We start from the raw sequence: 22910 nt of genomic DNA, 5'->3' as shown, positions 1-22910 counted from the left end.
ACCTTATCTACATGAAAGCACATTGTATTGATCAGGGGTTAGAGTTGCAAACAATAGAATCCACTCTGGCAGTTTAAGCAGGAAAGGAATATATTGGAGGCTGTGAGATGGTTCACAAGATTTGTGGGAGGACAGCTTTCAATGATGTTAAGCCAAGGCAGCACCTATCACATCTTGGCGCAAATCCTACCACCTCTGTCTCTTGGTGTCCACACAACAACTCACACAAATGCTGCCTACTTTCCACTGCTGACACCCAGGACTGGACTCCAGAAGCTGTACCACTGCTCCCACACTGAGTGCTGAATGCCTTCTCCACCAGGCTTGCTAGAAGATCTCATGGCCTTGCTTAGGCCCGAGTTCTCCTCTGAATTGAAGTTTGGCGTCAGTGCCCCTGATTGGCAGTCCTGGGTTACAGGCCTTTATTTTATCCATCAAGTACATTGGAAATTAAGAGTTGTGACTTTTATCTTGGGGAGATGATGATTCCCCAAATATAGAAGGTGTGTTGAAAAGATGACGCTACCCCCAGTTCAACATTTGTCTACTTCCAACACTCTTCCAGTTTGCTGCTACGTCTCTGAGCGATCTTTTCAGTCTCCGTTCTTCACTTGCCCCTTAAATGTTGAAGTTCCCCAGGGCTTCATCTTAATTTTCCTCTCCTTATCCAGCACCCTCTCCCTGGATGACATTGTCTAAGACCGTGGTTTTAATGACCTGCTCTGTGCGCAGGACTCCCAAATCTTGATCTCCAGCCTTGTCCTCTCTTCTCAGCCCTAGGCTTACATATCTGACAGATGCTTCCACAGTTCTACTCGGACATATCATAACCACCTCAAAATGAGCATGTCTAAATGCCATGCTTCTCTGTAATCCAGTGTATTCCTACATTTCCCATGGCACAGGTCCACCCAGTTGCTGAGAAGGAGGATGTTATTCTTGAGAGCTTCTTTCCTTCCTCTGCAGGTATCTAGGTCAGTCCCAGAGTGCATGAAATTTAGATCCCATGTAGAGGTTTTTTGTTTTTCAGGGTTTTTTTTGTGTGTTTTTTGTTTTGTTTTGTTTTGTTTTTGTCTTTTTAGGGCTGCACTCGTGGCATGTGGAAGTTCCCAGGCTAGGGGTCGAATCAGAGCTGCAGCTACCAGCCTACACCACAGCCACAGCAACTCGGCATCCGAGCTGAGCCTATGACCTACACCATAGCTCACAGCAACCCTGAATCCTTAACCTACTGAGCAAGGCCAGGGATTGAACCCATGTCCTCATGAATACTAGTTAGGTTCATTAACCACTGAGCCATGTTGGGAACTCCCAGCCGTGTAGAGTTTTTGAATCTGGCATACTATGTCCATATTCAATTGGAATAGACTGTCACAGACACAGAAAGCCAAACTACTAAGAAAGTGTCCTCCTCACTTCCAGTTTTGCTTCTCTCCACTCCATCCTCTGCCTTGCCATTAGAAAGATCCTGCTCAGCAACTCATGTCATCTCATTCCCTAGCTGACACCCTTTGGAGGAGAAGCCCACACACCCCTGTGCATGTGCTTATGTGGACCTTGGGTCTCTCTGGAAGGCTGCACCACAAATTAGTAACCATGGTTGTCTCAGGGATCGGAATGAGAGAACTGAATGGCTAAGGGTCAGACATACTTTTATTGTGTACTCTGTTGCATCTTGGAAAATTTCTACCATGTACATATGACATATTAAAAGACTGACTTAACGAACTTCAGTAGTTTCCCACTGATCATAGGATAATGTCAATCACTTTGATGTGGTCTGGAAGCCCTCCACAGAAAGCAGCTTCTGCTTACTTCATCAGCCACATTGAATGTCTTGCTATTTTTTGAGTAGGTAAAATGCTCTTCTTTTTCCCATCTCAGTTGGCTAACTCTGCTTCTCCTTTAGTCTTCTGGTCAGATGTCACATCCTCCGGGAAGCTTTGCCTTGCCTGTAAGACTGGATTTTGAGCCCTTGCTTTTTTTCCAGGTGGTACTATCCTTGTCAAATTCTCATAGCATTATTAGTAGTACTGGTGGTAATATCTCTTTCTCTTGTCAGAAAGACCATAAGCTCTGCAAGGACAGATACTACATCTCTCTTATTCAAGGCTGTGACATTGGTGTCCAAGTGAGTACTTTGGACACAGTATAAGATTTCAATAACTATTACGTACATGGATAAACCACGCATGCTTTTTTTCCTCTGCCCCTTAATATTCCAAATTATCTCACCTTTCCCCATAGGTATTAGTTTATGATCCACTCTCAGCTCTGTTGTGGTTTTCCTATTGCATGTCATTTTCTCTGTCTCTGTCTCTATCTTTCTCTCTCTCTGTCTGTCTCTGTCTCTATCTCTGTCTCTCTTTCACTGTCTCTGAATGTCTCTATATATACTTAAGTCAGGAATCCCAAAGCTAGCAGTAATATGTTCCGTTGAGGGTAGCAAGAAGACTGATACAATGCCAGGGCTCTCACTCTTCTTGAAGAAGGTACTGTACAATTCATAATGAATGGATTTTAAAACATGAATGAAGGAAATATGTGGCTACTATTTTGAGATGTCAAAAAATCATGCATTTCAGTAGCATTTGAGGGATGTAGTTTTTAATACATAAAAATTAATATTTGGTAAACAAACTCATTAATGCCAGTGACTTTAAAATATGATTGCTGGCAATTCATTTAAATGTTAGTTTATTTGTAAATGACATTTTAATTTATTCTTTACTAATTTTTCACTGAGCAGCCTACTTTTACTTGCAAATTTTTCTATTTTTACAAATACTCTTATCTTTCCAAATGTTACTCTCAAATCTCTTTCCAGAATTACATTTCTCAGAACTTAGCCTTTTTCTAGGTTTATGAATTAAGTTATTGATCTCTTTGCCAACTTTGCCAAGCCAGTTTTTCACAGTTGCTGGGCCAAGACTTTGTAATAACCCATACTTATCTGTATTATTCTTCTCTATGAGGAGTTCTTGCCATTGAGCTGTATGACTTCAAGATTTTACTGGCTGAGCAAGAAAGCATCAGTGTTCATTAATATGCTAATATAATCCTTTTACAGGGCAAAATCAAGAATGCTACAGCCTTGGAAATATACCATGCTTTAAAAAAATAGCATCACTCATATGCAGGGCATAAGATGAGGGTAGCTGGGTGATGTGCCAGAAGCACATAGGAGGGGGGCAGCATGCTTGAGTGCCCACTGCCTCTAGGGTTCCTGTGGAGACTGGTCTATGGCCAAAAGGAACATTAACTTGGGACCTGGGGTCTGGAAGCAGTGTTCTTACATTGATTGCTACTCATTAACCATGTAAACTTGTGCTAGAGGGATCTTCCAAAAACCTGATTCAGTTAACACTCTCCTGAAACCCTCCCCATTTCATAAGGATCAAATCCAGATTTTTTCATGTGGCTCAGGAAAGTTTCCTGGTCTGATACTTGCCACCTCTTTAATTTGTCTCTGGCTTCCTTATGCTTCCATTTCTTCAACTGTAAATGACTGGGGTTAGATTAGATGATTTTTAAAGTTCCTTTCAGATCTAAAAATCTATGACTGAATAATTACAAAGTCAGCCTCAGCTTTCAGATAGGATAAAAAGGAATTTATAAATTCCTGTTTCTAAAATAGATCAGCTTGAATTATCCTGGGGCAAGAGAAGCTGTTCAAGTATAAGAAACAGAGTTTACTTCTGCTTTTTAATTTGGGGAGAGTATGATTGGGTGTCCTACAAAATCCTAGAGAATCAGATTATTCACTGAAATCCTATAGATCATGTTCTCTGTGTTAGAATTATAAAGTATAAGGGCTGATAAAGACTTGGAAACCCCTAGCCTTTGTCTTTATATATGATTAAAGTCCAGAGAGATGAAATGCCTGTCTGGTATAATAGAGCCAAAGACTAGACTCCAGGCTTCTTTATTCCCACCAGAGTGTCCTTCCATGACAGAAGACTGTTTCACTACCGTGAATTATGTTTACTGTTCATACAGAAAGCCCATGTCTAAGTCAATGCTTGGGCGGTATTCTGGGAAGACAGAGGATTCACTCTGCCAATGTGAGCTCCAGGTCAGACCAGTGTGAATAAGGATGCTTATCTTTTCTTCTTCCAGATGAAAATCCATAAAAGGATTCACTGATATTCAGCAGATATTTGGTGAGGGCCAGCCATTGTTCTAGAACAAGTTCTCCTCTCCTGAATCTTACATTCCAATAGCAACAGATAACAGACATGCTAACAAATAACTTAATAGGAGAGTTTCAGATGTGGATAATTAATATGGAGCAACTGGGGGAGTTCCTGTTGTAGCTCAGTGGGTTAACAACCCAATTAGTACCCATAAGGATGTGGGTTTGATCCCTGGCCTTACTCAACGGGTTAAGGATCTGACATTGCAGTGAGCTGAGGTGTAGGTCATAGACTCGGCTCAGATCCTGCGTTGCTGTGGCTGTGGCTGTGGTGTAGGCTGGCAGCTACAGCTCCAATTCGACCCCTACCCTGGTAACTTACATATGCCACTGGTGAGGCCCTAAAAAAGAAAAAAAAGGCAAAAAATATATATGGAGCAACTAGGGCTGGCTGGGAGGGTTGCTATAGATTTAGTAACCACTTAAGACTCAGACTTATTACTTTGTGAACATTGTCATCACCTCGATTGCACTTCTCTTATTAATGCCACAATTGCATCTTACCAGCTCTTGTGGGATGTATTTTTCCTTAATGTCTTCATATCACAGCAGATGGATAACTTTCTTATATTTGTTGGGCATTTAAGTGCATGCACATTGTGTCTCCTATCCCATAACTGTATTTCCTTTTCTTTTCCCCTGCACAGACTCCATTGAAATGGAATAGTCTCTGTTCCTCAACATTTCATATTTTTGCTGCCTCTGCTGCCTGCACCAGACTTGAGTCATTACAGTACTGTTCTTTGAACACCTCTGTTTGACAGGAAACTCTGCTGTGGCAGCCCCCTCCAACTTTGTGCAAGTCAGTCACCTCAAGCCTGCTTGCTTCTTCAAAAGCCTCTTCAAGTCCTGCCATACTATCGCATATTCCTTAGTGGCCTCTGTCCTTAGTCATCAGCTGTCCTTTTTTTTTTTTTCCTTTTGGCACTTAGTATAGAGGACTCCATGTTGCTATTCATATAAATATTTCCTGGCTTCTTAGTTTCATTATCAGCTCCTCACGTTGGGAGAGGGAAGCATTATAAAATTATTTATGTCACCAAATATAAATTCCCAAATGCGTTAATTGGTGCTTGGAACAAATTAGAGCTGTGTTAGAAAAAAAAAGCTGGTTGCTCCCTATTTACCACACATTGTATATGTTTTTGTTATAGAGTATGCATCACTTCATAACATTATTGCTTGAGTGTTATTTCTCTAGCTGGAATTTGTCTTTGTTGCCTCATGCAGTAAATGGACATGGTTCCTGCCCATTACATACTTGTTGAAAAAGTGAATGAAGATTTTTCAAAAACAATGAGCTGTTTCAAACCCTGTAGTTTGCTCATGTACTTTGTGAATTTTAAGGAGGGGATAGGGGAAGGAGAGCAATATAATCATGCTGAAACTATTTGCCCATGCAATACTCTGTTTTCAAGGAACCATAAATCTTTCTTAGAGATACTGATATACAGGCTTAAAACATAGAAGACATCTAACTCCACCTAACTGGATGATGGTAATGATGATATTACTATTTCCTGGATTTTAATTTCTTTTAAGTCAGGGTCTATTCTTTAGCTCTCTGTACTGAATTTTGAAAGGACTGTTAAAAGCCACATGGTTCAGCAATGCACTCATTGCATGAATTTCTACAGTATGTCCAGCTCATGTTTGACTACTTCAATTTGGCAGGTAGCTGCCTTTTGTGGCAGCCCTTCTAGCAATGTGCTATTCTCTGCACTTAGAAAGTTCTAGTGAAGTATATATTCTGCCCCTGGTACTATCCACCTAAGGTTGTTTTTATACCTAAGGGTCATCCGTATGACTGAGAATTTGATAAAGTAACTTGGACACAAAAAACATATAATAGGTGTGTAGAGAGCTGAATTGTGAAAATCTTACTCATTAAGTCTTTGAATTGGGATTTGGGACTAAAATATACCCTGGATTAAGATTGAATATGTTTTCCACCTAATTAGTGTTTAGTTATGCCATTTTTGTGCCTGTGAGAATCTGCACATATAAGTAGAAGTGGCATTTTTGTAGCCTTGCAGTTTTAGTATGTAAATATGGCTTTCGAGGGACTTCTTTTCCTGAAGATGGGGCATGAGAAGTTTACAAAGGCAATCAGCAATTAGGTATGTAAGTTGATATTTTTTGATATTTTACGATGATTTTTTTTATATTTTACTTCTTTTCCCCTTGCAATACTGCTCCAAGAAATAGGTCTGGCACTTCGTATCTCTTAGTATGAATCATGTATTTCTGTGTGATCCAGATTATTCAAGTTCCCAAAATGCTTCACATTAAATAGGTTCCTGGTTTTTGTTTTGCAATCCTGCATTGTGTTCTCTCTGAGCATATGATAGTTTAAAAGGAAACTTCTACTAAAGAAAACTGGACAGGCCATGGCCCCCAACAATATGGGATGTAGACCTAACAATGAAAAGGCCTACTTGCCTTTTCACAAATTATCCCTTATTCATGTTACAAATCAAAATATCCCATAGTTTATAGCTGTAAGTAGAGTCATGTTGACAGAAACAGCCCCAATTCACTGCCCTCTTTTCTCCATCCTCTCCTACAGGACTCTAGTATTCTCAAAGTTCCCATTACTTAAGTGTTCTTGGGAGGGATCCGGGGTGTTTCAGATGTACATATGGGTTTTATTTGCCAGGTTTGGGGCTACACCTGCTAGGATAGGCTTCCTTCTCTAGGATACTATTTGGAGAGAGAGACTCTGCTTTCTATAGTTAATGTTTACTGCAGCTGGGGCTCAGTCCTGCTCTAGGCACTGAAGCTACTTCCTTGGCTCTATCAGGAACTATAGTCTCTCACTGGGAGCTACTCTTGTTTTGAGATGATGTCATGATGATCTCAAAAGTTCTTCTCTCCGATAACCAAGATATCATCCCGAGGTAAATTCTTCAAGCTTTTGTGCACATGGACTATTTGTGGCCATTCCTCCAGCTCGCAGCTTAAGCTCTGAGAACTTCTGCAATGGCTCTCAGCAACGTTGACTTCCTGCAGCACCCTCTCAGAGGCCAGGATTAAAGTCCTGTGATACAGCTGAGCATATTAAAAATCCCATATGATTCCTGTTATGATCTCTAGACTCTGGAAGCAAATGCGTTTTCATCATCTTCTCCCAGGGTGCCTGTAGTTTGAGTCTTTAGGCTGTAATTGAATGTGTACTTTACTTACAGACCAGTGCAAACCTTTAGCAGTAGCATGGCAACATGTGAAGAGTATTATGACAGAAGTCAGAAAATCTGAGTCATTTCAGATCTTCCTTAAAGTGACCTGGACACATTTATTCATTCATTCTACACCATTTATTGACCTCATCATGTACTGGACACTCTGTAAGGTATTATGCATACAAAAGTGAATTATATGCTCAGTTATTCATTTTTTTATTAAATGATAGTTGATTTACAATATGGTGTTAGTTTCAGGTGTATAGCAAAGTTATAAATATATATATATAAACATATATATTTATATAATATATATGTATTTTCAAATTTTTTTCCTTTATAGGTTATTACAAAATATTGAATATAGTTCACTGTGCTATACAGGAAACCCTTGTTGCTGTCTATTTTATGCATCTGTTAATCCATACTCCTAATTTACCCTTCCACTCCCTCACCTTTGGTAGCTGTAAGTTTGTTTTATATGTCTGTAAGTCTGTTTCTCTTTTGCATATAGATTCATTTGTATTATTTTTACATTCCACATATAAGTGATATGTAATATTTGCCTTACTCTCTCTGACTTACTTCACTTAGTATGAAGTATTGCTGAAAATGGCAATATTTCCTTCTTTTTTAAGGATGAGTAATATTCCATTGTGGTGTGTGTGTGTGTGTGTGTGTGTGTGTGTGTGTGTGTGTGTGTGTGTATCTCAAAAGGCAACTGAGCTCACATCTTCTTAAGCCAGTTGTTTTTTGATGGTCACTTGGGTTGTTTCCCTGCCTTGGCTATTATAAAAAGTGCTGCTATGATCTTTATATTGCATATATCTTTTCAAAATAGAGTTTTCATCTTTTTCAGATGTATACTCAGGAATGGGATTCCTGGTTCATATGGTAGCACTATTTATAATTTTTAAAGGAACCTCTATACTGTTTTCCATAGTGGCTTTACCAATTTACATTTGCACCATCAGTGCAGAAGTTCTCTTTTATCAGTACCCTCTCCAGCATTTATTATTTGTAGACTTTTTGATGGTAGCCATTCTGACCAGTGTGAGATACCTCATTTTGTTTTTGATTTGAAGTTCTGTGATAATTAGTGATGTTGAGCTTCATTTCATGTGCCTATGGCCATCTGTATATCTTCTCTGGAAAAAATTTATGTCTTCTACCTTTTTTTTTTTTTTTTTTTTTTTTTTTTGGTCTTTTTAGGACTGAACCTATGGCATAAGGAGGTTCCCAGGTGAGGGTTCATTTGGAGCCACAGCCACCAATCTATGCTATAGCTACAGCAACATCAGATCTGAGCTGTGACCTATGCCTCAACTTGCGGCAATGGCTGATCCTTTAACCCACTGAAGGAGGCCAGGGGTTGAACCTCCATCCTCCTGGATACTAGTTGGATTCTTAACTCACTGAGCCACAATGAGAACTCATTCTACCATTTTTGATTGAGTTGATTGTTTTTCACTATTGAGTAATATGAAATGTTTGCATATATTAGATATTAACTCCTTGTCAGTTCATTGTTTGCAAATATTTTCTCCCATTCCATAGGTTGTCTTTTCATTTTGTGGATGGTTTCCTTTACTTTTCAAAAGCTTTTGAATTTGATTAGGTCCCATTTGGTTATTTTTGCTTTTATTTCTTTTGCTTTGGGAGACTACAAATATTACTATGATTTATGTCCAAGAATATTTTTTACCTATGTTCTCGTCTAATGATTTTATGGTATCATCTTATATTTAGTTCTTTAAAACATTTTGAGTTTATTTTTGTATACAATATGAGAAACTTTTCTGATTTCACTCTTCCACATGTAGCTGTCCAGGTTTCCCAGCACCACTTATAGAAGAGTGTCTATTCTCCTCCATATAGTCTTTGCCTCTTTATCATAATTTACCTAGGTGTATAGCTTTATTTCTGGGTTCTATATTCTGTTCTATTGATCTATATGTCTGTTTTGGGACCAGTCCTGCTTTGTTTTGATTACTGCAGCTTTGTAGTAAAGAATGAGGTGTGGAACGTTAGGCTTCCAGCTTTGTTCTCTTTTCTTAGGATGGCTTCTGCAATCCTGAGTCTTTTTGGGTTCCATATAATCTTTAGATTATTTGTTCTAATTCTGTGACAGTATCATAGGTATTTTTATAGAGATCAAATTAAATCTGTAGATTGATTTGGGTAATATGGCAATTTAAATAGTATAAATTCTTTCAATCTGAGAGCATGAAATATTATTCTATTTCTTTCAACAATTTTCAGTTTCCTGTATCAATTTTATAGTTTTCAGCATATAGGGCTTTTATCTCCTTGGTTAAGTTTATTCATAGGCATTTTATTTATTCATTTTTTTCTTATGTGATTGTAAGGATTTTTTTTTTTTTTTGATCTTTTATCTTTATAGGGCTGGGGGTCTAATCACAGCTGTAGACGCTGGCCTACGCCACAGCCACAGCAATGCCAGATCTGAGCCACATCTGTGACCTACACCACAGCTCACGGCAATGCTGGATCCTTAATCCACTGAGCAAGGCCAGGGATCAAACCCGCAACCTCATGGTTCCTAGTCGGATTCGTTTCCGCTGCACTACAATGGGAAATCCAGGATTTTTTTTTCACTTTGTCTTTCTGGGTAGTGATAACCTCATAAAATGAATCTGTGAATGTTTCCTCCTCTTTAATTTTTGGAATAGAATAGTTTGAGAAGAGTAGGCTTAAGTTCTCTGTATGTTTTTTAGAATTCCCCAGTGATGCCCTGGACTTTTGATTGCAAGATTTTTTTTTTTTTTTTTTTTTTTTTTTTTTTTTTTTTTTTTTTTTTTTTACAGATTCTATCTCATTACTCTATTCAAATTATCAGTTTCTTCTTGACTCAACTTTGGAAAGCTGTATGTCTCTAGAAACTTGCCCATTTTTTCTAGGTTGTCCAGCTTGTTGATATATAACTGTTCATAGTATTCCTTTCTGAATTTTTTTTTTTTTCGTATTTCTATGGCATTACTTGTTTTTTGTGCTCTTTAATTTTTTATTTTGTTTATTTACGTCCTTTCTCTTCTTCTTGGTGAGCCTGGCTATAGGTATGTTGATGTTTATCTCTTTAAAAAAAAACAGCCCTTGGTTTTATTGATCTTTTCTATTGTTTTTGTGATCAATATTTTATTTATTTCTTCTCTGATCTTTATAATTTGTTTTTTTCTTTTGACTTGGATTTTGTTTATTCCTCTTTCTCTAATTACTTTAGGTGGTAGATTAGGTTGTTCATTTGAGATTTTTCTTATTTTTGAGGAAGATTTGTATCACTATGAACTTCCCTCATAACTACTTGTGCTACATCCTACAGAATTTGTGAGGTTGTGTTTTCCTTGTCGTTTGTCTTGAGGTATTTTCTGATTTTTTTCTTTGATTTTATTGTTTACTCATGGTTTTTTATAGTGTGTTCTTTAGTTTCTATGTGTTTTTTTATTTTTTATTTTTCTCTTTGTGGTTGATTTGTAGTTCCATGCCATTATGATAAGAAATGATGCTTGAATTAATTTCTATCCTCTTAAATGTGTTAATTCTTGTTTTGTAACCTAGCATGTGTTCTATCCTAGATAATGTTCCATCTGTACTTAAGAAGAATTTGTATTCTGTTTTTGTTGTTGTTGTTGTTGTTTTTAGATGAAGTATCTTGAATTAAATCCAGCTGGTAAATTGTATCATTTAGGATCTCTGTTCCTTTATCCATTTTCTGTCTGGAATTTCTGTTCATTGATATCAGTGAAGTGTTAAAGTCTCCTACTATAGGGAGTTCCCATCGTGGCACAGCAGAAATGAAACTGACTAGTATCCATGAGGATGCGGATTTGATCCCTGGCCTTGCTCAGTGGGTTAAGGATCCAGCATTGCTCTGAGCTGTGGTGTAGGTCACAGACATGGTTCAGATCTGGCATGACTGTGACTGTGGTGTAGGCCAGAGCTGCAGCTCTGATTTAACTCCTAGCCCAGGAACTTCTATAGGCCTCTGGTGCAGCCCTAAAAAGAAAAAGAAAGAAAAAGAAAAGTCTCCTACTCTTATTGTATTTCTGCCAGTTTTGCCCTTTACATCTCTTAGTATTTATTTTATATATTTAGATGCTGCAATATGGGGTATATATATGTTAATGAGTATAATATCCTCTTATTGTATTAATCCCCTCATTATTTTATAAAGTGTTATTTTTCTTTCTTTATTGACTTTGTTTTAAAGTCTAGTTTATCTAATATGAATATCACTACCCCTGCTTTCTTGTTATTTCTATGTGCATGAAATATCTTTTTCCACCCCCACATTTCAATTACTGTGTGTCTTTTGCCCTGGAGTGACTCTTTCCTAGGCAGCTTGTTGTAGCTCATGCTTTTTAATCCAATCTTCCACTCTATGTCTTTGATTAGAGCATCTAGCCCATTGACATTTAAAGTAATTATTGATAGGTGCATACTTATTTCCATTTTAACCCTTGATTTCTGGTTAATTTTGTAGTTCTTCTTAGTTTTTTCTTCTGTTTTTCCTTTTGTGACTTGATGTTTTATTTTGAAGGTATATGCTTGGGTTCCTTTCTGTTTGTTTTTTGACAATCTGTTGTATGTTTTTGTTTGGGGGTTACTCTGGTTTTCAAGTGTGTTGACCCATTACTATATCTACTTCCTTTTTTTTAATTAAAAAATGTTTGTTTTTTTTCTTTTTACTGGCAGCCATATGGAAGTTCTTGGGCTAGGAGTCAAGTCAGAGCCTCAGTTGCAGGCCTACATCACAGCCACAGCAACATGGGATCTGAGCAGCATCTGCAACCTGTGCCACATCTTGCAGCAATGCCAGATCCTTAACCCACTGATCCAGGCCAGGGATCAAACCTGTATCCTCACAGACATTATGTTAGGTTCTTATCCTGATGAACCACAGCAGGAACTTCTATATCTACTTCTTTTAGACTGGTGGTCCTATAAGTTCAAACACTTAAGAACTGAAAGGTCTACTTTTTTACCTCTACCCTACATTTTGTGAATTAGGTGTCCTGTTTTGCATCTTCATATTTATTCTTTTGCTGGTAATTATAATCACTTTTACAAAGTTTTGATTTTTCTTTGATCTATATACTGGCTTATTTCAGTGATCTTTAATCCTTTTATATATTTGACTTTCCTATTGTGATTTTTCCTTTCCTGTAGATTCTTGTTTCCTTTCTATTTAGAGAAGACCTTTCAGTATTTCCTTGGGTTAGATATAGTATTGCTGTATTCTTTTAGTTTTTGCTTGTTTGAAAGATTCTTTATCTTTCCTCTTACTTGAAATGATAATCTTGCTGGGTGGAATATCCTAGGTTGTAGTTTTTTTCCTTACAGGACTTTGGATATATCATGGCATTCCCTCTGGCCTGCAAAGTTTCTGCAGAGAAATTTGCTGTTAGCTTTATTGGCGGTCGGGGGGGAAATCCCTTGTAACTGACTTTTTGTTTTCCTCTTGCTGCCTTTGGAATCCTATCTTTAACTCTTTCCATTTAAATTATATGCATTAGTGTGGGTCTATTTGGGTTCATTTTGTTTGGGAATGTGTTTCCTGTGCTTCCTATTCCTTGATATACTTTTCTCCTATAGGTTTGGGAAGTTTTCAGCCATAATTTCTTCAAATACATTTTCAATCCTCTTTTCTCTCTCTTCCTTCTCCTTCTGGAACCCCTATTATTCATAGCTTGTCAGGCTTCATATTATCCCATAGATCTCATATGTTGCTTTCTTTTTTTTCTTTTTTCTTTTTTTTTTTTCATTTGTCTATCTACTTTTCTGATTTGGCAGTTGCCATTATTCTATCTTCTGGATCACTTATGTGTTCCTCTATATTATTTAGTCTGATATTCATCACTTCTAGATTGGTTTTCAGCTCTGTAACTGTCTAATTTTGACTGGTTCCTCTTTACAGTTTCTGGTTCCTTGTTACAGTGATCCACGTTTCTATTGATAATCTTTCTTAATTCTTTTAGCGTTTTTATTATCTCCTTTTTGAACTCAGGGTCTAATAGACTAGTGAGGTCTGCTTCATTTCATTATTTGTTATTTCATGGAATTTCTCTTGTTCTTTTAATTGAGTTCCTCTGCTTTTTTCATTTTACTTAACTTTCTATGTCTTGATGAATTTAGGAGAAACTCTTATCTAATGTGGTCTTAAAGGGCTGTTTTTATGTGGGTGCATCCTTGTATAGACTTTTTGCATCCAATATTTTTGTTGTTTTTGGTATGGATGCCAGCCACATCTTTCCTCAGAGTGTTCTGGCTGTTATCCCCTTGATAGAAGGTGTGATTTGTGTTGTGGTATCTGGATACTGTACTGGGTGTTGAGCAGAGCCACTTCTTTGTTCTGTGTCTGTCACAGCCTTATCGAGGGAAATATCTGCTCCTCCATTGTAGCAGGAGCCCTGGGAGTCAGGTTCAATAAGTCTTTGTTGCCCTTGAATGTATGCTCTCTATCCCAAAGGATGTGACCACTGAAGCAAGTGAGGCCCAGCAAAGCTATGCACTGTCTTTTCAGACATCTGTTGTTTTGTCCACCTGCAGCTCAAGGTTGCATCTCTTTCTCTGTTGTCTTTATTTCAGACCTAGTACTAGGCTGTGATGTGGAGTGGGCTAGTGCTAGGGGTCGGGGTGCTGTGGCTGCAGGAATCAAGTTGGTTGTGGATCTGGGCTGCCTCTGTGGCAGGCCTTTCCCAGGACCTGTCCACCCCTGATCTGGCTCTAAGCTGTGGTGTGGAACAAGAGCTCCTGCTGGAAATGAACTACTGTGTTCTTCTCACCAACGTCTTTTCACCTGAGATGTGCATTTCTATGGCACTAAGCCCTCAAAGCAGGTCACTATGGTCAGACCTGCCCCCACACTGTGGACTCTGTTAATGGTCTTCAAGGTCAGAGCCACCCACTCCATGCATGAGCCCATAATGTCTGCCAAAACCAGACCACCTCCTCCTGTGCAAGCATTGATGGGGTTCTCCAATGCCAGACCCATCTTGCCATGTGTGTGCTAACATAGGACTTCCAGGTTCAGCTGAAACCGTTCTGTGAGCCCTCTAGGCTGTCTCCATGGAGCCTAGCCACTGACTTCTAGCAGTACCACCAGCATGCATTTCAGACTAGGAAGCGTGGCAAGGTGGCAGCCATTGGCTCTACTCTCTCTGCCATGATTACCAGCAAGCCAACATGCACACACTCCTTGTGAACAAAGTCCAGAATCCTCCAGTGCCAGCCAACCTCCTAGCAGGAAAAGGGGATCCCCATGTCAAGGGTCTACATGGGGACTTTTCTTCACAGATTCTTCTCAAGGATGCCAATCTTATACTGATGCCTTTTTCTCTTTTTCATTTTCATCCTACCTGGTTACATGGAGATCTTTTTTGCAGCTTTTTTGGTTGTGCAAGAGATCTCCACTTTCCACTTATTTTTCAGTGAAAATTCTTCCACATATACATATAATTTTGATGTGTTTGTTGGAAGAGGTGAGCTTCACATCCAGATCTGCTTCACCTTCTGATTTGGTAAATAAAGCTTTATTCGAACCTTGTCAGTGTCATTCATTTACATATTATCTGTGGTTGATTTCATGCTGCAAAAGGTAAATAGTTTCAACAGAGATCCTAAGACCCCAATGCCTTAAATACTTACTCTCTGGCTCTTAGCTGAAAATTTTTGCTGACTCCTGCATTAGACTCTTCACAAAGAAAATTAAAAATAATATTATATCTGTGTTCCACCACAGATAATTAAATCAGAATTTGGAATGGGGCTTTGGGAGTTGGCACAAAAACCATTGTTTTTAAAAAGCATCTCATATAGATAGAAACACAAATAGATGATCCCTACCCTTAAGGAGTATATTTGACTTATTGGAAAGAAGAAGCTTACAAAAATTAATACACGTAAAGTAGATAAATCTGTAATGGGACCATTTACAAAATTCCAAGGGAGCACTGCATAGGGAACATTTTATTTTATTAGGGAGGTTTTCTCAGAGAGACATTTAAACAGATCCTTGAAAGGTAAATCAGTTGGTAGACAAGATCCACTGGGGGTGGCCATAGGGAGAAGAGGAGAAGAGAGAACAAGATATGCAAAAGAACGTAAGCATGAATGAGCATGGCCCGTACAAGGATTGATTGGAGCCTCAGTGTGCCCAGAATACTGAGAGGGAAGAGGGAGTGAGGTCATAGAATATAAAGCCAAAAAAGTAATGGCTGAACTGGGAAGGGCTTTGTATGCTAAGAAGCTTGTAACTTGCCCTGTTGACTTTTGTTTAGAAGTTGAATAGAAAATTGAATCTCTTTTGTAAAATAAGTAATTAGCTCAGATGATTGCCAAGAGCCTTCCAGCTCTAAAATTCAGCTTCCCAAGAGATTGTGTCAGTTGCTTCTTTTGACCTTCCCAGGACTGGGAACATAGTTGAATTTATATGAATGGCATGCCTCTTGTAGTATTGGGTCTCCCGGCTATCTCCTATAATTGATTCATTTTTTAAACAGTACCGATGAGGTCAATGCTGCTTTGTGCATTCACCACAAGGCCTTGAAAAAGTAGACTTCTGGAGGAAAAGAACCTTGCCTGGTCAATGTATTAAGGTCCTTAATAAAGAGTATTACATAATGATAAAATACTTGTAAAATACTTTATGTTCCATGCAGAGAGATGCTATAAAATGGGGACAGATTTATTGTGAACATTCACATTCTTCCTAGTTAGTATTAGTGCTTATCGTTTGCAAGTCTCTACACTCAAAACTTGGTATATGAATTACTATGGAAGTTCTCCAGTATGGTATCTTATTTTGATATTCTACAGCTTCTCATTTTTATCAGGCTCTACATTGTAATTTCATCTCTGTTCAGACACTTGCTAGGATACCTATATCTCTACTCGTATCTCTAATAAACTACATGTTATTGGTTTCATATATTTAAGTGATGTTTTTTAAATTCTGGTGTGTATTGAATATTATATTTAGCTCTTGCAGGGTCTTCCCAAGTGTACAGAATAGCCAGTGAATCAAAAAATAATATGTGGGAGGCTCAGTGATTGACGCTTCCAAGACTCTAAGGCAGTCCAGTCTCTACTCCCTGATTCATTTTATCAAACAGTTTACCAAAGGTAGATGACTGGACTGCATATTTCTAGATATATTTTAGAATGATGCAAGTCGAAATATAAACACATTTTTGAAACTCCAGCAAGAACTTTTAAGAAAAAATACTATAGTTTCTGTCACTTGAACATCAAGTGCTTCTATTAAAGGAGATATGTTGAACACTTTTAAAATATACTTTTCAATTAGTAAGTATCACCCTCTCCTCTTCAAAGAAAATTATAGAGAATCTCTAGAATCACGGCCACCATTGACCTCTCTGCCCTGTTCTTTCTTCACAGACGTTGATGAGTGTGCTGAAGGGCGCCATTACTGCCGTGAGAACACGATGTGTGTCAACACTCCGGGTTCCTTCATGTGCATCTGCAAAACTGGATACATCAGAATTGATGACTATTCATGTACAGGTAAACAGGCTACTTAGGAAATAAAACTTTCTGTGCCTTAAATTTACTTTTAAAAGATTCTTTCAACTTTATTATTATTTTTTTTTTTGAGAAACATGCCATAAATACCTTCTTATAACAAAACAAGTCATAAGCAAAAATGTGTCTTCTTGGTTTAGCAGTTAATTCTGAATCTGATCTAAGGAAAGGGCTATCTACTTGCCCTGGAGAAGTTTTACACTCCCTGTTAGAAAGAAAATATAAAGAACAAAATCAATAGGATACTAATTTTATATTTAAGTAGTATTTATACTCAAAACTTGTGTGAAGTCTATGGCAAATCTGAGAAACAACCCCTAAATAGGATTTCTTTTATATGACAGTAGACTCTTAAATAGAGGAATAATGAGGTAAATAATGTGATGTTTTCAGAAATAGATTCTTTGGAGTGCTAGGAAATGGGAAAGCTCCTTCATACTTCTGGGACATGCAGTTGAGTAATTGCATTATTCTTGTTGTAGTAACTACAAACTTCTTGTTTTGCTTATGTTTGTTTTATGAACTATCACTCCTGTTAGTACAGAGTCCTGCTCAGGGATAGCGTGAGTGTTAGTAGTGTCTGAAGTTGGTCCTAGGATAAAAGAACTTAATTCACTTCATATTCTATAAGTTTTAAACTATAGAATATGAAAGAAAATGGTGTTAGCAGAGTAGCTTGCAGACTTGGGGTTTGAAGAAATGTGGCTGTGAAATAAAACATTCTTTTGGATTTTTTTTTAAAAAAAAGAAACATAAAATAGTATATTTTAGGAAAACGTAGAATAATAAAAATAGAGAACATTTAACATTTTTGTCATTTTTACTCTACCTCCAACTTGTAATTTTTATCATGCGATTGTATAAACAATATTAGAAGTTTCCAGGGAAAGACTTTATAACAATTCTAGGTAAAAACGTGAATCTGTGGAGTTCCCGTCGTGGCGCAGTGGTTAACGAATCCGACTAGGAACCATGAGGTTGCGGGTTCGGTCCCTGCCCTTGCTCAGTGGGTTAACGATCCGGCGTTGCCGTGAGCTGTGGTGTAGGTTGCAGACGCGGCTCGGATCCCGCGTTGCTGTGGCTCTGGCGTAGGCCAGTGGCTACAGCTCCGATTCTACCCCTGGCCTGGGAACCTCCATATGCCGCAGGAGCGGCCCAAGAAATAGCAAAAAAGACAAAAAAAAAAAAAAAAAACGTGAATCTGTAATAAAAGTGTTACCTTATGCCTTTTTATTAGTGTGTCCTCTTCTAAGTCTTCATGACAGAGACCTCACTGCCTACTACAGATCTTCCGCAACTGAACAATGGGGTAGTGCCCCCATAAACCCATCATAAGCTGAAAATATCCTGAGTTGAATATGTATTTACTGCACCTGGCCTACTAAATATCAGAGCTTAGCCTGGCCTACCTCAGGATACTTATGATAGCCTACAATTGAGGGAAAAAAAAAGTCAGTGAACACAAAGCCTATTTTATATTAAAGTGTCGAATATCCCATGTAATTTATTGAATACTGTACTGAAACTGAAAAACAGAGCAGTTTAAGTGTATCAATTATATACACTTGGTTCATGGCCCCTGCCCAGTTTCCTGCGAGAGTATCATACTATATATCACTCATCTGGGAAAAAAATCAAAATTCAGAACTCAAAGTATACTTACTATTGAACGCATATCACGTTTGCACCATTGCAAAGTTGAAAAGTCAGAGGTTGAATCATCGTAAGTGAGGATCATCTGTACTTGATTCCCTGTTTATTAGACAGAACAAAGGGACGGTCCTTCCTCTAAATTCAAATGTAGTATTTACATAAAAACAAAACGATGACAATAAAATGTGATGAGCATCAACTTCCCAATCTATGGGGAATAACCAGAGATATCCTGAAGGTAGAAAATATGTTTAACATAGAATCGCTGGTGGATTTACAAATACTCTTTTGCTTATTTGTTTGTTTTTGTCAGTTCATCTTAAACATTTTCACATTATGGTAACAATTCTAACGCTTTTTCATTAGAAAATATGTAATCACACAGAGTGGCAAAGTATTTGATGGAGCGCCACAGAGATATTTATCAAATCAAAAAGAAATATAATAAAACAAGGCGTGGTGTTCCAGTTGTGGCTCAGAGGGTTAAGAACCCAGCTAATAGCCATGAGAATGCAGGTTCGCTCACTGGCCTTGGTCAGCATGTTAAGGATACACTGTTGCCACAAGCTGTCACAGATGAGGCTTGGATCTGGTATTGCTGTGGTTGTGGCATAGTCTAGAAGCTGCAGCTCCAGTTCAACCCCCTATCCTGGGAACTTTCACATGCCACAGGTGCGGCCCTAAAAAGAAAAAAGAAAAAAAAAAAAAAAAGAACAAGTTGTAATAAATACATGAAGAATACATGAAGAATAAAATAAAGTTTTGTTGTAATATTGGTAATATCAATAAATCTGAGTTCCAATGTAATGGTTAACAAAACAAACAAACAAAAAAAACTGTCTAAGATAAAACTACTCTCTCTAAGTGACAGTTCCAAGTATTCTCATTAGAAATAAGAGTGCTAGCAATTTTAAGGAGTCTTCAGATTCTTTAGCATTAGACACTTGAAAAAGTTTTGTGTGTTTTTATACATTCTAATGATTATTCTTCTTTTTCTTATAATCTTAAAAATTGTTTGAGACCAGTAGGAAGAGTGCATGACAGAAAATTTGACGTAGTGTTGAAGGAGGGGTGTTTCTTCAGGGAGTATTTTCAAGAAGTTCATTGCCAGTCTGATCCTGTCTGTTGGCTGTAAATCCAAGGACTGGTTCAGCTGTCATTCCTTACAGAGCATCTCTTGCTTTGGTCTTACCTCTCTCAGTGGATTTCTTTCCAAATAAAGTCCCACATATTATTGTTTGTTTCCTAACTACTTAGACTGAATTTCCCCTTAAGATTTCAAAGTATCTAATGATAAAAATGAAGTGTGTGTTTCTTTGTAAGAATACCTGTTTTGGCCATGATTTTTTTGTCTAAGCTTGGAATTTCACTGGTAGGTAACAGAATGCATTTCCTTAGTGATGTAACAGCATTTCCACTATTTCTATACTTCCATTTAAAGAGGAAGGACTTTCTTGTCCTTAAATTTCCTATCTACTCTATGTAGGTCTACAAATTTGAGAATTTACAGTCCATACATAAAAGTTGGATTTTCTTGGGACTATGAGTGGATTTGATTTTGTGCTCCAGAGTCAGGTGATCTTTGACAAAGCACTTTATGCTAGACATGCAAAATCAGCACATACTTAGGGTTCCCATAAAGGCAATGAATATCTTAATTCTCCCTCTTTGAATTTCCCCTCCACACTTTAGCATTAGCATCTGTACAGGAGGCTTGAGGAAATGACTCATCTCAGATGAAGGATTTGCATTATTGCCGAAGACAATCTAGACTGTACCTTTGCAAGAGCCCTTTTTGGCTAAGGAACCAGAGCCAGGAATTGTATGATCTGGCAGATAAGGGAATGCATTTCCTTAGTGATGTACCAGCATTTCCAACTTAGCACCAGTATTTCTGTACTTCCATTTAAAGAGGAAAGACTAGAGTAGGACCTTATTTCTCTGATAAAGATTGGGATTTATTTTTTCTGAACTATAGAAACAGACATTCACATACTTGCAGGAATAGGCCTTCAGAATAAATGTCAAGATACCATTGCATAGCCCTTCTCTGATGTTTGTGGCTGAGCTCTCAAAGGTCTGAATTTGTTTTGCCCTGTGCCTCTGCCCCTGTTTCCTATTGAAGAGCGACCTTCCACAGCATAACAACTGACACTATAAGCAATGAGGTCCTGCTGTATAACAGCACAGGGAACCATGTCTAATCATTTGTGATGGAACAGGATGGAGGATAATGTGAGAAAAAGAATGTATATAAATGTATAACTTGGTTACTTTGCTGTACAGCAGAAATTGACAGAACATTGTAAATCAACTATAATAAAAAATAAATACATAAAAAAAAAAACCCTGATGCTGTCAATACTGTACCTGGCAGCCTTTCAAATGTGATTATCCCATCTGAAAATTAATCAAGACATTATAATTTAAAGAAGAATCCAATGCAATACAAGTTACTTTATAGTCAAGACCTTTGATCAATAAAAGAAGCCTTTTTTCACTTTTATAACCTTGAGCTCTGGCAAAGAAATTACGTATGCTACAGAAGAATCACCTTCCATGGTTTGTAGAATTGCAGGTTTGTTTGGTTTTTTCTTACAGTTTCAAGTAATTTGAATTGTATTTCCCTCATGATCAGAGAATTTTGGAGATAGAAGGCTTTTTTTTTTCTTTTATGGTCACCCCGTGGCATATGGAGTTCCCTGAGCAGCGATCAGATCCCAACTGCAATTGCAACCTAAGCCACAGTTGCAGCAATGCTGATACCCTAACCCACTGTGGTGGACTGGGGATCAAAACTGTGTCTTGGCATTGCAGAGATGCTGCCAATCTCATTGCACTATAGAGGGAACTCTGGAGGTGGAAGAAGTCTTAAAGATAATCTAGTCTAATCTCCTAACTTCTACAAATGAGGAAACTGAGGCTGAGAAATTAATTGCCTTACCTGTGGTCATATGACTAGTGAGAGGCAAAACGGGGCCAGAAAATAAGACTTCTTTTTCTTAGCTCTTATGTTATTCACCATTTGTTTAATTTTCGACCACACACAAATAAGTAAGGAGAAAAGATTCATATTTTATCTAGAAATACATTATTCAATTTATAATCTTCAGTACTTTCTGTAGATTGTTTCACTTCATTAGCTTCAACTCCAAGAGGAATTTTTCCCCTACAGATCTTACAGTAATCATTCTAACTCATGTCAGTAGAAGAAACAGAAATCGCCATTTTCTGGAGTTCCCACTGTTGCTCTGCGGTTAACGAATCCGACTAGGAACCATGAGGTTGAGGGTTGGATCCCTGGCCTCGCTCAGTGGGTTAAGGATCCAGCGTTGCCGTGGGCTGTGGTGTAGGTCGCAGACGCGGCTCGGATCCTGCGTTGCTGTGGCTCTGGCGTAGGCTGTTGGCTACGGCACTAATTAGACCCCTAGCCTGGGAACCTCCATATGCCGTGGGTGCGGCCTTTAAAAAATACAAAAAGACAAAAAAAAAAAAAAAAAAAAAAGTAACTGCCATTTTCTGAGCTTCTGGCTCTGTTATATGGTTTCACTGATGACTCAGTTGCACCATTTGCACAAATGATGTGGCACTTTATATTCTTCTAAACTCATTAATATAATTTTCCTTCCAGTGAGGGTGTTTTTTCCCTAGTTAATTGTTCATAATCTCTGTCGTCGCATCTATCCTTTCCTATACTAGAGGAAAACATGGGTGCACCTACAAAGAAAGAGAAAGGAAGGAGAAGAGGAAGAAAAAGGGGAAGGAGGGAAGAAGGGAAGAAAGAAGGAGAGAAAAGACAGAGGGAAGGAAAGGAAAAGAGTTTGGATTCTACGAACCAAGATGTTAGAAGCCCATTCTTCCATCTCTCTGATTGCAAAAATAATTTTTATAAATAATGAAGTTTCTTGATTATTTATCTGGACTAATACCTTTCCTGGTTTGCTCAGATAGGCATTAATTAAAGTGGGCAGATTTTTCTGAGTCTTGCTAGACATCTCTTTTTGAAACGGTCTTGTGTAATGGACAAAGAAAAAAAAATATCTCTAGAATTAATATATATATATATATATATATATATATATATATATATATATAAATGAATCACTTTGCTGTACAGCGGAAATCAACACAGCACTGCATACCAACTATACTTCAATAAAAGAAATTAAAACAAAACAAAACAAACCCATTCTTAGCTTAACCTAGGGGAATGATTCTCCAACAGTAAAATCACAGACCTCACAGAGGTGGCAGAGGGGTTTTTTAGGGCCCCTTAAATTATGCTATCCTGATGCCTCCCCAGGATGCTCTCCACTGAC

General features: G+C 37.9%; 1 protein-coding gene across 4 annotated transcripts in view; it reads left to right on the top strand.

The window, feature by feature from the left end:
• The window catches only part of NELL2 (neural EGFL like 2), a 333105-nt gene that overhangs the window by 167276 nt on the left and 142919 nt on the right, over nucleotides 1–22910 (top strand). For all 4 annotated transcript variants that reach the window (XM_084957200.1, XM_021092577.2, XM_084957201.1 and 1 more), the window contains one exon: nucleotides 16795–16920. In XM_084957200.1, coding sequence (XP_084813326.1) covers nucleotides 16795–16920 — 126 coding nt within the window. The remainder of the gene's footprint in view (nucleotides 1–16794; nucleotides 16921–22910) is intronic.

This window comes from Sus scrofa, chromosome 5, assembly GCF_054392235.1.
Source record: "Sus scrofa isolate SSC_HxYL_T2T_F1_AM1 chromosome 5, Sscrofa_HxYL_maternal_Yorkshire_Landrace_v2.0, whole genome shotgun sequence".
Classification (NCBI taxonomy): Eukaryota; Metazoa; Chordata; class Mammalia; order Artiodactyla; family Suidae; genus Sus; species Sus scrofa.
Note: the sequence above shows the minus strand (reverse complement) of the source record. Positions and strands in the feature narration are given on the sequence as shown.